At 32.8% G+C, this 17,172-nt stretch overlaps 1 protein-coding gene across 1 annotated transcript; it reads left to right on the top strand.

The window, feature by feature from the left end:
* The first annotated feature begins 205 nt into the window (after positions 1-205).
* LOC140045982 (adenylyl cyclase-associated protein 1-like) lies at positions 206-11,852 on the top strand. The gene is made up of 12 exons (XM_072090573.1): positions 206-404; positions 4,276-4,485; positions 5,030-5,130; positions 5,634-5,855; positions 6,873-6,949; positions 7,231-7,336; positions 7,985-8,162; positions 8,930-9,120; positions 10,060-10,180; positions 10,622-10,704; positions 11,154-11,297; positions 11,451-11,852. Exons 2-12 carry the CDS (start codon positions 4,320-4,322, stop codon positions 11,532-11,534), a joined length of 1,473 nt encoding a protein of 490 aa, XP_071946674.1. The 5' UTR covers positions 206-404; positions 4,276-4,319; the 3' UTR covers positions 11,535-11,852.
* Positions 11,853-17,172: the final 5,320 nt, after the last annotated feature.

Genomic DNA, 17,172 nt, shown 5'->3' with positions numbered 1-17,172 from the left:
TACTACGATTGTTATAATAAGATTAAACGCGTAAAATGTAAGAATGTTGAGGGCATTATTAAACTAATTGGGATCTGCACAAAATCTAATCAATTGCCTTTCGGCGCTCCATACATGGTGATATTTTCTACATTGGATATAACACCAAATAAGGCAATCATAAGTTAGTTGGTAGCGGTTGGGTGGTAGCGTTGTACACTCTGCATGCTGTGAAAAGGCCTGCTAGATGTTAGGCCTAGAGTGTCGAGTAAATACGTACGTGAACAACCGGCCTTCCCAACAGGCGTTATACTTCCTGTACACTTCCTGGTTTAGGTTTGTCAAGAGTTTGGTGGGTGTGTTGTGTACTCTGTGTGTGTGATTGTGACATCCTTTTGCAGAGTTTTTTTCCTTTCAGCAAACTGGTAAGATATACATTCTTCAAAACTGTTCTTTTGTGTTTAATACCATCATACTGTAAAAAGTACAATAAAGCTTATTTGGCATCCATATTAAACGGAAGTAAGTAGGCCTTCCCCCTAGGCTAGGCCTAGGCCTAGCCTAGCGTAACTAAAGCCATCCATGCCCTACTCAACTAGGCCTACTTACTAGGCAGGGAGGCTAGGCCTAGAAGAAGGCCTTTAAAGTAGTAGTGTAGACCCTAGCCCAGGAGGGAGAGGACCTAACCTACTAGTACTAGGCTAGCCTACTAGGCTAGGACCTAGGCTATACTAGATAGGATCAGATAATCTCGCTAGGCCTAGCCTGATCTCTAGGTTTACGATGAAATCGGTCGCGTCTGAAATCGGTCGCGATAAAATCAACTTCCGGTATTTTGTATGGCGCACCGCTAGAGCTATACTTTTGATGATATCGGTCGCGTTTGAAATCGGTCGCGCTATTTTGAATGGATCGAGCGGGATGCATGCTAGAGCGGGATATACATTTTTTGTTTATATAGATTTAATTGATATTTTTTAGGAATTAGATTATTTATGTGGATATTTTTTACTTGGTAATATTTATTATCAATCATTAAATTAATTTTTTTTTTGTATTTCACAGGTCTCGTAGAAGGACTGTGTCTTTTCAAAATGGCCATTTCTAAACACGTTTAAATATTATATTAGGCATAATGTTATATTAGGCATATAATAATTTACCTCTATTTATATGTACTGTAATTAATATATTATATAGAGAATATACGTCTGTCGTGTCTTTTATTATGCAAACAATTACGTATGGTTTTAGGATATTAATAAAATATATAGATAATATGCCGTTATACAGTAAATCAATCTACCGGCCTACAGTAGGACTATGATGTACTGTACAATGATAGATAAAGGTGAACACGATTCTCAAAGAGGTAATCTGCACTGATATTTAAACATTTAGGCCTAGGCCTAGATTTACTAAACGGCGTATGAATGCGAGACACTGAGTTGCACTTACTTAATTATTTACATTAAATGATTATTATAAATGAAGAAATAAAAGATATTCAAATTAAAATCTAGGCCTATAGTATCGCCGACGTATTTACGTAAATTATATATAAATCATACTGTCAAATTATAGAAACAGTAATTTATTCGGAATTATTATGGATATATAGCCAGCCTGTGAACTACAGCGACTTTAATTGCTTTTGCTTATCCTTGCCTCCTTAGATTTCCACGTGTCTTGATTTTGTTACCTATGTTTTAAATGTATTTCGATTTTAAAGGCTAAATAATGAATTCATGAACATAATCTCTATAATCGCGTCGAGCATATATCTATAGCTCATTGAATCGTTTCACAAAAACACGTGCAGGAGGCCTATAGACGTTTCAAACGTATGGTTATTAGTAATAGACGTCATCTTTATCTCGCCATGGACAACGATCGTCGTGTTTTGTCCATGAGTTGACATACTAACAAGTGCGTGTTTTTTAAAAAGGGGAAACCCCGTCAGCAAAATAACGTATTGTTAGAGGAAACAGCTTCACGATCATAGAAGGCGCATCTCAGTCGATATGGCTTATTCGGGGGTTTATTTCAGTAACTCGCCTTTTAACCATCCGCATATAATGATCATTTTACTAAAAACTATTTTAAACATTAGAAATAAAAATATACACATGATTTGCCTCAACAATAATCATTATACACTTAATATTATCCTACATAACGGATAGAAATAAAAATAAGGTGATCGAATAGTATGTTGTTAACGACATGGATATGATATAATCTGCCACATATATGCATAAGTATAAAAATGGATACGCTGGCTTTACGGGCTATATTGTAAAAATTATTGTTTTTAAATAAATTGTTCTCTTTTACGTAATTGTTTGCATAATAAAAGACACGACAGACGTTTCTCTATATAATATATTAATTACAGTACATATAAATAGAGGTATTTTATTTTTATTTCTTTATTCTGATATAAAATCAATAGGATAAAAACACAAAAAAGTACCGAGACGGCAAACTTATTTCCATTGTGGTCCTAAATTTCCATTGTGGTCCTAGGTAAATTATTATATGCCTAATATAACATTATGCCTAATATAATATTTAAACGTGTTTAGAAATGGACATTTTGAAAAGACACAGTCCTTCTCCAAGACCTGTGAAATACAAAAAAATTAATTTAATGATTGATAATAAATATTTATTAACCAAGTAAAAATATCCACAAATAATCTAGTTCCTAAAAAATATCAATTAACTATATAAACGAAAAATGTATATCCCGCTCTAGCATGCATCCCGCTCAATCCATACAAAATAGCGCGACCGATTTCAAACGCGACCGATTTCAAACGCGACCGATATCATCAAAGGTACAGCTCTAGCGGCGCGCCATACAAAATACCGGAAGTTGATTTTATCGCGACCGATTTCAAACGCGACCGATTTCATCTGACACCGATCTCTACACTACAGTAGTAGTAGGCTAGGCCTAGCTGGATCAGTCTAATTACCGAAAACAACCGAAAATAACCGGAAACAACCGAAAAAACCACAAACAACTGTAAACAACCGAAAATAAACCGAAAACAAACCAAAAACAAAATAAAAAAATCTAAATACCGAAAACAAATTTGTATAATATTTTTGTTTGCTATTGATGGGTGTTTCTAAAGCTAAGACCATACAGAGAGAAAACCGCGCGCACAAAAGCCTAGGAAGACCCTACGAAATGGTAGTGTGCACAATTAAAATACAACTCAAAATCGTGCAAATTCAATGAAATACACCGTAGACTACATTTACTTACAAAACACATTTCGTTTTTAGTCTTTTCAAAACAAAGCATGATTTTACCTAACTTTGCGTTTTCATCCCCGGTTTTCGTCACTTAAGTTAATTAAGTTGATTAAGGATAAAAACGTTACGGTAATTTTACTGAATAGATTTTATTATGAGTCCTTTATCGTGAGCTGGTTTTAAGTATACTTTATAGTCCCTAATATTATCAATATTCTTAAAAATATCATTTTTGTATTATTATCTTTGAAAATCTATAATTAAATTGATCATGATCATGGAGTATGTCATGATTAACCATAGTCAATTTACTTTTTATACTATAATTTAACGTGATTCACAATTATTGTGAGGAGTAAATGCGTTCGTTTCTGGATCAAAAATCGAAAAACTAAAATTAAAATATTTTTATAGATTCTGTAAGTAAATGCTATGTTATCATTGATTGATTGTACGATTTTTAGTTGTATTTTGTGCACACTACCATTTCGTAGGGTCTTCCTTTTCCGCGCGCGGTTTTCTCTCTGTTATGGTCTTTAGAAACACCCATCAATAGAGGGCGACATTAAAAAAAATATTATACAAAATTTGTTTTCGGTATTTAGATTATTTTATTTTGTTTTCGGTTGTTTTTGGTTGTTTATGGTTGTTTTCGGTTGTTTTGGTTGTTTTCGGTTGTTTTCGGTAATTAGACTGACTGGCCTAGCTAGCTAGGCCTATACTGGTTGAGTATAAAAATTGTTTTCGGTAAAAAATATAATTCAATTCTAGGCTAGGCCTAGCCTATAATATATAATTGTAAGCGGACCACTATAAATACCAGCATGCATTGTTGCATACTGATTGATATTTTTGTTTTTCTTCTGTGATTCACGTTTGAACATGTTTAGATGCTTGTGTTCTGTGTGGGAACCTCCGATTATTGATCGTTTACATCGTTGATTTGTGTTGATAATTGTGTTTTCTGGACGAAACACTCTATTGATAGTAATTGATTGAAAATTTCAATTTATTTATTTTATTCAGCATTTTCATCAAACAAAGTCTTCAACAAAAAAAGTCTTTTAATCATGTCGGCAGAAATAAACAAACTGACACAATGCCTAAAAGAGTGTAGCTCCAATCTTGAGACCAAATGTGCAGGAGTAGATCCAAGTGAACTGTCTGCAGAATTTGTTGAAACGATCGAAGCTGCAATCGGCAAACTGCAAGGTGTTGCTAGAGTTGGTGGAGGAAGTAAGTTAATTTTTTAAAGCGTCAGCCAATCAGAGAGTGTCATATGTTATGTTTATAGACAATCACAGTTCAGTATTCACAAACTCTTGGTAGAAAGTTTAGCAACCTAACACCTTAATAAAACCTATTTCTATTGGCTATTTAAAAAAAAATCCCTTTTAGGTGGGTACAAATTATGGTAGTTGATATATTTTCAAACAGATAGGTACCAAACATGACGAGATCCAGGTTAGCGGTTTGTTTACAAAAGCGCTGTAAAGTCTATTTTTGAGTGAACAAAGATACAATTTCCTAATAGATTTTAAATGGAAACTTAAATAATTTAAAAATATACAAACTTGTCATATTTTTTCATGAACAAGCATTTTTGATATGTTTCCCTGGGTGCCAATTTGATTATAAAATAATGGCCATGAGGCTGCCCCTCTAATAATAAATCCTAAATTTGTTAGCCAAAGTTAAACAGTACAACTAAATAAGATAATGAAGATATGGTTGAAAACATTGTGCATTCCATTGACAACTTTAATATTACTTTATACAGATACATATGTTTTCCTGAAAGCTTTTGATCAGTTCTTAGCTGGTGACTTTAATAATTACATTCAAAGTAGTTCTGCAATAGGCGCTGATGTAAAAACCCATGTAAGTATCACAGTTTGTATACATTTTTAATATGCATTAATTTAAATAATGTCTTTTTAAATGTTTCTAAAGATTTTGTTTTTCTGCCTTAACGTTCTAAAATGATTAATCCTAGTGATTACCAATAGTTTTTTTAATATTCATTCATTAAGCTTTTACCTGATACACCATCACAGGAAAAAATAGGAAAAAAAAGGATTCATTTAGTGTTTCAATAAGTTAATTTATAATTTAAATACAGATAAGACAAAATTATTTCAAATAAATTTATAAATTCCATGAATAATTTTAATTGAGACAAAAATAGACCAAAATTTTACCAGGCACTATGTTGGGTTGCTTCATGATACAAAAAATAGACTTGCCTCTCTTCATTTTGTTTTTAATGATTTTTTTCCTAAAAAATAAAAATACTTCATAAATTGATTTACTAATTATTAAAATTGTCTTTTAATGTTAAAGAAATAGATTGATAATAACAGTTCAAACAAATTTGTTTGTAGGCTGAGCTAGTGAAAAAAGCTTTTGAAGCACAGCGGGAGTTCATAAAAGTTGTTGCGGAGTGCAAACCACCTTCGCAAGATGTACTGATGAAGCTGATTAAACCAACAAGTGAAGCTATGACTGCAGTCGTTGAATTCAAAGACAAAAACCGAGGCAGTAAACAGTTCAACTTCTTGTCTGCTGTTGCAGAGGGTATTGGTGCTCTTGGATGGGTCACTATTGTAAGTGTTTTGTTTTATATTTTTCTCTCCATCAGAGCACAACAATACATACATATAAGTAACATAAATATGAGAGCTATAAGATAACTCTATAAGCTCAAAAGCTTATTTACCTCCGCCAAGGAGGTATATGTAATCGATCGCGTGTGTTTGTTTGTCTTTTTGTTTGTTAGCAGGATTACTCAAAAAGTAATTACAAAGTCTTTACCAAAATAAATGTACAGATAGATATGTGGTCAAGGACCATTCCATGAAATTCTGGGACCATTTCGGACCAAGGTCCCAATTCTGGACCACTTTTTAGTATACTTTTCAGACCTGCTACAAGTAAAATCAAATTGAATTTTCTCAAGAACTACTTGTCCAAAAAACTTCATTTTGATTGTGATTTGTAATTTTAAAACATAATTTGATTTAATGTGCACGTTTTTTGATGCGAGTAGTTTACAAAACCTATTTCTTTTCAAATTCACTCGTTTGATTTTCGCGTTGCTGTTCTATTGTTAGTCAACTGAAGCTATTGTTAATTGAAAGGCTTGTTACATAACCATTACACCAAACTCGCATACACATGCTTGTAGTGAAATTAGCGTAAATCACAAACAGCATTAAGACACACACAAATATATATATATATATTTTTACCGGAGAATTCTTATGTAGGAGAATTTTACAGTAGGCGGAGGTATGCACTCTCGGAGTGGCTTTCTAGTTTTCATGGAATGTCAACATACAAAGGAACAACATACAAAATCCAAATAAATAAATAAACCTGTATTAAATAATTACGTTTTTAAAAATGTTTTAAGTGTATATTTAAATTTATTATTTTTATTTTTTCCCATTTCCTTGAAACTTTCACTAATCATTTCAAGTTTAGATCTATGCAGAGTGTAGGTAACCTATACAAACTCAAAACCCTTAATAGGTTTAACACATGCGAACAGTGATTAAATTCATTATTGAAATCGTTACAATTTACAGTAAATAATCACAAATTATTTAATTTGTTTGTAGATGAAAAACCCAGAAAAGTTTGCAAAAGATATGGCCGATGCAGCAGAATTTTATACCAACAGGATTCTTAAGGAAAAGTGAGTAATATATATTTTTTTTCTGTGATGCACCCACTTTCGATTGATTGCAAAACAAAAATACTGGGTCTTTCGGACCAGATTCTGTCAAAAAGAAATGTAGCAACTAGACAATGCCACGCTTTGCCTTTAGTTAGGGTACAATGTCCATACCTTACCGCTGTTTACCAGCTAGGCCTACAAAATTAAGCCTAGCTAGGCTTGGCCTACAAAACTAAGCCTAGACAGCTAGTTAGATTTCTTCAATCTAAAGTTAAATTTGATATTTTATAATAATGTAGAGTACCTGAGGAAAAGGATTGGACACTTAAATTGAAAGGCATGTTCAAAGGCCTGGGAAGTTACATCCAAGAATTCTTTAGTGCTGGACTTCAATGGAATGTTCAGGTATGTATTACAGTAGGTTAGTCAAGACTCACTTCATTGTTAAGCTCTGTCTACACTATCAAACAAGTTTGACAGAAAAAGTGTGATGTGTCCAAATATGGTAGTGATATACCCAATATGGTAGTGATATACCCAAATATGGTAGTGATATACCCAAATATGGTAGTGATATGACATTGTCATGCCATATATGAGCACATCACACGTTTTTGTCACATACAGTTTGATAGTGTAAACAAGGCTTTAATCATGCTTCCACTGAGCAATAAATAACTCATTTAACAGAAATAGGAAAAAGAAAACGCTTCCTCTTTATTGTGCTAAAGTTATCATGATGATAGATAATAGATCAATTTGTACTCGTAACTAAATAAATGAATAAGTGACAGTTTATACAGTGTGAACATGCCTAATTAAAAAAAATTATATGCAATACATTCAATATAGAAATACGATACAAAAATCCTGCAGCAGATCATTATAAATATAAGATGAGATAAGATAATAATTAAAAAAATATTGAAAAATACTAATTTTGAAACTAAAAACAACAATAAAAATTAAAAAAAAACAAACAAAAATCAGAAAATCGAACCTACATCACTGTTTCCATAGTAACACCGTAACACTTTTTATCAATTTTAACAGGGAAAAGATCCAGCTTCAGCTATTTGTAGTAGCCCAGCTGCTGGTCCACCAGCCCCAGGACCGCCACCACCACCCCCAGTCCAAGCACCAGCTCCATCCGGAGCTCCTGCCCCAGGTGGATCAAATGCTCGATCAGCCTTATTTGATGAAATTAAACAAGGAACTGGTATCTCAAGTGGTGCGTATTTGTTTTTATTATAGATATAGTTGACGAGTGATAAAATGCCAAGTCCTAAGTATTTCATAGAACCCAAAATAAGAAGATTCCACCTGTATGATTTGTTACATATATGAATTTAGGAGGAACAATCCAAAATAATACATTTAAACCCAATCACACTTCTTTACAATGCATGAAAATAGAATTGAAAATATATATTTATACTGGGTAACCTCTTCAGTCAATGACTGGTCTCCCAGAGGGCCCAGTTGGTGATCAGTGGCTGTGATGTACTAATACACCGGGGTAACCCCTACAAGTCTCGAAAGATGTACTAGGTTCTTTAAAGTTCACACGAGCTAGATGTGTACACTGGACCTACTGTTTATCCTTATCCGAGAAGACTCCAGGGCATGATAGTGTGAGGAATGACCTGTAGCTATTAAATGCTTCTGTGCAACCTAGTCATCAACCATGGCGAAAGCCCCGTAATATCCTCAGCAAGCGTATGCTAAGACCAAACGAAATTACGCAATACATGGGAAAATTAAAGATTGCAGCGGACGATTTTATTCATAGAATGATAAGATCCACTGTTTTTAAAGATGTTTGATAAAACTGAATACTGAAAAACTTTATTTGTCCATTATCATAATAATATAACAATAGAAGTTCTTCTTAAAGATTGGAAAATATTAGTACGATAAAAACCGATATATATAAAATATAAAAATAAAAATGTTTAATTAATGACTAGATTTGTGTACACGTCATTTCTTGTACAGGTTTGAAACATGTGAGTAATGACATGAAAACTCATAAAAATCCTGCTTTAAGATCACAGCAACCAAAAGCATCCGCATCAAGCCCTCAACCATACAAAGCTCCAGCCGCTAAAGTCACTTCCTCTGTCAAGGCACCAGTTGCCAAAAAACCACCAGTTTTGGAATTGCAAGGGTTTAAAAAGTGGATTGTCGTAAGTATGATAGATATGTTTGTTTTATATTGTCTTTCAAACCTATTCCGGCACGGTTTCAGTCTGGCACCGGCAAATCCTAACGAACGTCAATGTTTCACTTGCACGTGGCTTCGGTGGAGCGTCGTGAAAGTGAAACATTGATGATTGATACGCCGCATGGGAACCGTACCGGAACAGGTGTGAAAGACCCTTTACTCTTGTCAGAAATTTGAAAAAAGCAAAAGATAAAAAATGCAGAGTTTATTTTAATTATTGTAAAAACAAGATCTTGCATAAATTATATTATGCAAAATGAATTGAAACAAGTTTAGGTAATAAATTAAAGGTGACGTCACACCCTTTAGCTCATTAAAGGTGACGTCACACCCTTTAGCTCATTAAAGGTGACGTCACACCCTTTAGCTCATTAAAGGTGACGTCACACCCTTTAGCTCATTAAAGGTGACGTCACACCCTTTAGCTCATTAAAGGTGACGTCACACCCTTTAGCTCATTAAAGGTGACGTCACACCCTTTAGCTCATTAAAGGTGACGTCACACCCTTTAGCTCATTAAAGGTGACGTCACACCCTTTAGCTCATTAAAGGTGACGTCACACCCTTTAGCTCATTAATCGAGAGAGTGAAAATGATTTGAGTACTCACCCCGACGCAGGAGCATAAATGATAATTTAGAATAACTTAAGATTATTCAAGATGCTCTACATAAACAAAGTCTTTTTACAAGTCTTTGGGAGTGGAGTAATTTGGTCCTTAGAAAAAATCCTGACATGTGACGGGACTAGAACCCAGGACCCTTTGAGTGGTAGCCAAGCATCATAACCACCAAGCCACAACTCTACTCCAATTAAATAACAAGCATCATTTTTATTCCATTGTATGTTTATATATACTAGCTTTCACAACAAAACCTAATAACAATGTTGTTGCATTGCAGGAATACCAAGAAAACAATCAGCAATTGGAAATTAATGGCGAGATGAAACAAACAGTTTATGTTTACAAATGTACCAACAGTGTTTTAAAAATCAAAGGAAAGGTCAACTCCATCACTTTAGGTATGTAGTATAAAAAAGCGTTTATGCTACCAAGACCAATTTTATGAATCATGGTTTTTACGAATGTACTCCCACGATCAGTTTAACACAAAAATAGAGTTTTATTCGATATTCAAAAAGGTAGGCTGTTTCTGAATACACTGGCAAATGAGTTTGGGCAGCACAAACACATTGGAACTCTTTTGGGCTTGTTTCTGAAACATCGCTTGACTGGATAGCTACCTAATTAGTATGAAGGCTTTTTAATTTAGGCCATGGAATTCCTAAACGCCTTCAAAAACAAGTTTCTGCCATTTGGAATAATTTGTAGATCGCGCCTTATGAATATAAACATTCAATATTTGTATTTTAATTTATTGGTAGTTATGTATGACCTAAGCATACTGTAATCAAGTCTGCTGTGTACAATATGCATGTTTAAAATGCCGTTTATTTTTGTAGATGGATGTAAGAAGTTTGCTATTGTTTTTGAAGATGTTTTATCTTCACTAGACTTCATTAATTGCCAGAGTATGCAGGCTCAGGTTGGTATTAATATTTACATCTATTTCATTCATTCATTCTCAATTTATACATAATGCCAACGATTCACTGTCCTCAAAAGTCATGCCAATCCTATATGCACAAGATAGTGTACATAAACACAGTCTTGTTACAAGTCTTTGTGAGTGGACTGTCTTTTTGTCAAAAATCATGACATCCGACAGGATTTGAACCAGGAACCTGGGGTCGAAAGGCGAGCATCTAAACCACTCCAATGATAAAAGGATTGTCTTGGAAATGTGGAGGAATACATGCTTTTGTTTTTTTTACTTCGGCAGTATAATAGACACTTGTTGACACTTGTACTCTTTATTCTTTTTTCGGAAATAAAAGACGAATTGAAATAAGTAGTAAATGATTTTCTATATTCTTATTTCTGTATAGATATTTATCTTGAATTTTTATTAACGTTGTTTTGTGTATGTTATAGGTAACAGGACGTGTTCCAACAGTGAACATTGACAAGACTGATGGTTGTATGGTTTATTTGAGTGAGAAATCATTGGATACTCAGGTTATCACAGCAAAATCATCAGAAATGAATGTTCTTATTCCTAAAGGAGATGGAGACTATGTAGGTTTATTTTCAGATTATATTCACTTAAAGTTATCTTTTTAAAAACAGACTTGTTGATATATTGTTTTTGAGGTGCTGTGTTCTTTCTCAAGAAAATTATAGTTATTATATAATTTATAAGAATTTAATGTTGTATATATTTTTTTTCAGACTGAGTATGCAATTGCCGAACAGTTTGTTTCCAGATACAATGGTGAAAAGGTGGTCACTGAACTTCACGATCAAGTGGCATAGACAGTTACAAAAAATGTTGACCGAACAAAATGTCTTATTAATTTCCATGTACAAATAGCTCCGTTCGAGACTTTTTATACATGATGATTTTAGCAATATAAAACTGATATTATTTGATAGATATATTTGGGTTTAATTAGTTTTGTTTAATTAAGTCGTCCATAAACTAACCATTGACATTGTATATACAGTAATTTAGTCGCTGCTATACTCTATTTTAAAATGATCATCTACTCTATTTTACAATGATCCTCTACTCTATTTTACAATGATCCTCAACTCTATTTTACAATGATCCTCTACTCTATTTTACAATGATCCTCTACTCTATTTTACAATGATCCTCTACTCTATTTTAAAATGATCCTCTACTCTATTTTACAATGATCCTCTACTCTATTTTACAATGATCCTCAACTCTATTTTACAATGATCCTCAACTCTATTTTACAATGATCCTCTACTCTATTTTACAATGATCCTCTACTCTATTTTACAATGATCCTCAACTCGATTTTACAATGATCCTCTACTCTATTTTACAATGATCCTCTACTCTATTTTACAATGATCCTCAACTCGATTTTACAATGATCCTCTACTCTATTTTACAATGATCCTCTACTCTATTTTACAATGATCCTCTACTCTATTTTACAATGATCCTCTACTCTATTTTACAATGATCCTCTACTCTATTTTAAAATGATCCTCTACTCTATTTTACAATGATCCTCTACTCTATTTTACAATGATCCTCAACTCTATTTTACAATGATCCTCAACTCTATTTTACAATGATCCTCTACTCTATTTTACAATGATCCTCTACTCTATTTTACAATGATCCTCAACTCGATTTTACAATGATCCTCTACTCTATTTTACAATGATCCTCTACTCTATTTTACAATGATCCTCAACTCGATTTTACAATGATCCTCTACTCTATTTTACAATGATCCTCTACTCTATTTTACAATGGTCCTCTACTCTATTTTACAATGATCCTCTACTCTATTTTACAATGATCCTCAACTCGATTTTACAATGATTCTTTACTCTATTTTACAATGATCCTCTACTCTATTTTACAATGATCCTCTACTCTATTTTACAATGATCCTCTACTCTATTTTACAATGATCCTCTACTCTATTTTACAATGATCCTCTACTCGATTTTACAATGATCCTCAACTCGATTTTACAATGATCCTCTGCTCTATTTACAATGACCCTATGCTCTATTTTAAAATGATCCTCTACTCTATTTTAAAATAATCCTATACTCTATTTTAAAATGATCCTCTACTCTATTTTACAATGATCCTCTACTCTATTTACAACGACCCTATGCTCTATTTAATGGTCACAATGTTCTATTTTACAATGATCCTCTACTCTATTTACAATGACCCTACGCTCTATTTAATGGTCACAATGTTCTATTTTACAATGATCCTCTACTCTATTTACAATGACCCTATGCTCTATTTAATGGTCACAGTGTTCTATTTTACAATGATCCTCTACTCTATTTACAATGACCCTATGCTCTATTTAATGGTCACAATGTTCTATTTTACAATGATCCCCTACTCTATTTACAATGACCCTACGCTCTATTTAATGGTCACAATGTTCTATTTTACAATGATCCCCTACTCTATTTACAATGACCCTACGCTCTATTTAATGGTCACAATGTTCTATTTTACAATGATCCTCTACTCTATTTACAATGACCCTATGCTCTATTTAATGGTCACAGTGTTCTATTTTACAATGATCCCCTACTCTATTTACAATGACCCTATGCTCTATTTAATGGTCACAATGTTCTATTTTACAATGATATTCTACTCTATTTACAATGACCCTACGCTCTATTTAATGGTCACAATGTTCTATTTTACAATGATCCTCTACTCTATTTACAATGACCCTATGCTCTATTTAATGGTCACAATGTTCTATTTTACAATGATCCTCTACTCTATTTACAATGACCCTATGCTCTATTTAATGGTCACAATGTTCTATTTTACAATGATCCTCTACTCTATTTACAATGACCCTACGCTCTATTTAATGGTCACAATGTTCTATTTTACAATGCTTCTATGCCCATTTTCACAATGTTAACGTGCTACACACTCAATACAGTACACAGTGTAACTCCTATCACTCTATTTCACAATGTGACTACATTATTATTATTTAAATCATTATTGTGTAGGTTTCATTGAGTGTTCATAAAATTATGCACACAAATTACTAGACTTGATGTTTTTATACAATATGCTTATAACTATCGTTGCTAAATATTGCTACTAATATATCATTAAATATTATTAAACTTCAACTAAAAAGGTTTTCATTATCATAACTGAGATTTAAATACTTAATCTTTGTAGTTTCTTTTTTACATTTTTCATAATACCATTACTTGGATAATGCAACTAAGGTAGTTATTAAAATGTAGTAAAATATGATGATTTGTTTGTTGTTTAATATTTATTGGATCGTGACTCATTAGACCGTGCGAGTCAAAATAATGAGACAGTGACGACGACGATGAGGAAGAATGCAATTTAACTCTTCCCTGTTAAAACGGCAGATAAACAGTAAAACAAACACGAATTGTTAGTGTCACGTCCGAGGACGGAAGCTATTTTTTAACTAAAAATGCTGATATTTATTAACCAAAAAAGGAAAAGAAAGATAACTATCATGTTTTGGCACGTTGTTTAAACAATTAAATTAAATAAAACTAAGAATGATCCAATCATTTTAAGATATATTGTTCACCTGAAAAAATAATTGTTTCTCATTTTGATCTTCTTAATATAATATTTATTCACTTTGAACAAAAAAATGGATCGAAATTTGTCAAGTGAAAACATTATTTTTTCGTTCAGTGATTAAACTTGATTGAAACTACAAAATTATAGTCTATTCAAAATCTGATTGTACAGTATTAATCTTTATCATGTTTTTACGATTGTGATCACGCAATTTTTTGTATTAAAAAAGAACAGAATATGACATTTAATTGATCGAAAAAAATGCGGCTCCAAAATTCAGGACGTGAAACTAAAGCACGGTCCACTATCAAACTAGTTTGACAAACATCATTCTTATTATATTCAGTGGTCTACAGTAATAGCATGCTGGATAAAAACTATTACGAACACATTCTTTTGAATAATGACTTTTATGAATTAACAAAATGGATATTTAATAAATAAATTAATTTAGACCTAAATCGATATCTTTCTAACAAAATTAAAAATATACTTAGCGCCCTCTATTCAAGACCTTGTTCCAATGCGATTGAGAAGAGCAGTTTTATAATCTATTCTTAATTTCCATATTATTGATAAGGCCTATGTCTGAAGTTAGCTTATTCAAATTCAATTCAAGAAAAAGCTAACTTCAAATATAACAACATAATATTAAATAGGAACTAGCTAACTGCATAGACATACTAATACAGGATACTTAAATAAGGGAAGTATGGTAAGTAAACATTCACTAGTATCTATGTATCGCTCATAAAAACACAAAATGGGCCTAAATCAAATAATATAAATATTATCGACTGAAAAACTGAAAAATAAAGCTTGATTTTGAAACAGTAAAGGTACAGCACAAAAATAAAGTATAGTACACTGTATATCAATTATAGTAATTAAATTTGTAGAAAACTCTTAAATATTTAAAAAGAAATCATCTGGGAGTAAAATATCTGAACATAAAGTTGGAAGAATAAGACATAAGAACCGTTATATGATGTAGAGATTTTACCTGAATGGTATGCCAAATTGGCAATGCCATATCACCATCATTAAAATAGGTTGATTTATATACATTATAATTCTGCTAAATGTCACCAATTGGACAACAGATCCCCTGCGAATGATTGTATCCTTTTCCAATTAAAAAATAAATAAATAAATAAATTAAAAAAAAATAGTTTATTGGAAAATTGTCAATTTCTTATAGGCCTACAACATTTACGGTAATCTGCACAACATTCCAGGCTATTTGTTTCTCAGAAATTCAAATTCGTCTCTTTCAACAACTTCCAGGTTCCGGTTACAGACATAATAATATAAAGAAACAACATTGCGCATTAGTAAATATTGATTGGTTCTTAGTAAATTAACACGTTGCATATCCATTAATAATCATTAAAGTACCCAGAGAAGTTGCTAAATCCTGGATATGCAAGAAGTCACGTGCATCTCTCGGCACAAAACCTAAAATGTTTCCTTAAAATCAGGAGACATTCCCATATGACGTTTTACTCAGAAGGACAACAAAGGCCCGATAGGAATTACCGGAAAAGAAGATTAAGATTGTGCTGCTCAATTTTGGGGTGGAATAATAATTATGACGTGGTCACATCTACATGTATATACCGTTTAGAATGTAGGCCTATACTACTGTATGAGTAAGCTTGGTTCAACGTTATTATAAACATGATTAATTTCGTATCATTACCATACTACTATATATTTTTCTTCCGTCATGCAAGTCTGTTTAAAGACCTCTACTGCACGTAGAACCATGCATAAAGCGTGGTTCCCACTAGCGACGCAACACAAGGACGTAACGCAACGCGCAAGTGAATTGACCAATAACAAGTGATGACTTATTCGCTTGTGATTGCTAACTGTCTATAACTTCGCTTGTCATTGGTTAAAACGCTTGCGTTGCGTTTACGTCCTTGCGTTACGTTCTAGTGGGAACCAAGCTTAACGTTCGATCATAGAATGTCGCTATGGTTCGATTTATGTGTATCAAGTGCCGACCGGAGATAGGAACATTGAGGCTATAATTCCAAGAAAAGTTCGCCAATAGAGGAAGAAAAATAATATACAGTTTAATATATTCTTTCCTCCTGGAACAATTAGAGACCCCGATTGTTTAATCCACATGTGCAAAAGGTTGTTTGTTGATAAATATCAGTATTATTTTGTTAAAGTTACAGTACAAGTATCAATTTATTTTGCATGATTTCGAGTGTTTCTATGCGAGGTGGAATGCAAGTGACATCATGCTGGTATTTATGTAATTCTACAAAACTCGAATGAATGATGCCTATCGCCTCCTGGACATACTCCACCGAGAGATCATGCTTTTTATTAACCTTTTTATCATCATCATAAAAAAAAGAACTACACACAACTTGTTTTTTTTTTATCAATAATTAAATTTAATGATTTTGGCAATTAACAGCTTGTATCATGTAATATAAACTAGTTTGCTGTGTTTCACAATTTTCTTGTGTATATTTATAAAATTTTACAACTCCCTGTATTTATCTTTGAATCAAAGAATGCCGAAGAAAGGCAAGAATGCAAAATAATGTAAAACAATATCGTAAGTAATATAAAGAGAAACTGAATGTTTCCAAGTCATTTAATTCGCATTGCCTAAAGGTTGGTTATATCCACAAGGGAACAGGACTGTAAATCTTTGATTACTTAGGGCTTAGATGAATTCTTACGCCGCTTATTCTCGCATTAACAGTTAAATGATTAGTATTTTTACGAGTCCCGAGTAGGTTGTGACACCATACACCATTTTTTTAAACATTCACTCACATCCAATTCATGCTAACGTTG

Source organism: Antedon mediterranea, chromosome 1 (assembly GCF_964355755.1).
Source record: "Antedon mediterranea chromosome 1, ecAntMedi1.1, whole genome shotgun sequence".
Classification (NCBI taxonomy): domain Eukaryota; kingdom Metazoa; phylum Echinodermata; class Crinoidea; order Comatulida; family Antedonidae; genus Antedon; species Antedon mediterranea.
Note: the sequence above shows the minus strand (reverse complement) of the source record. Positions and strands in the feature narration are given on the sequence as shown.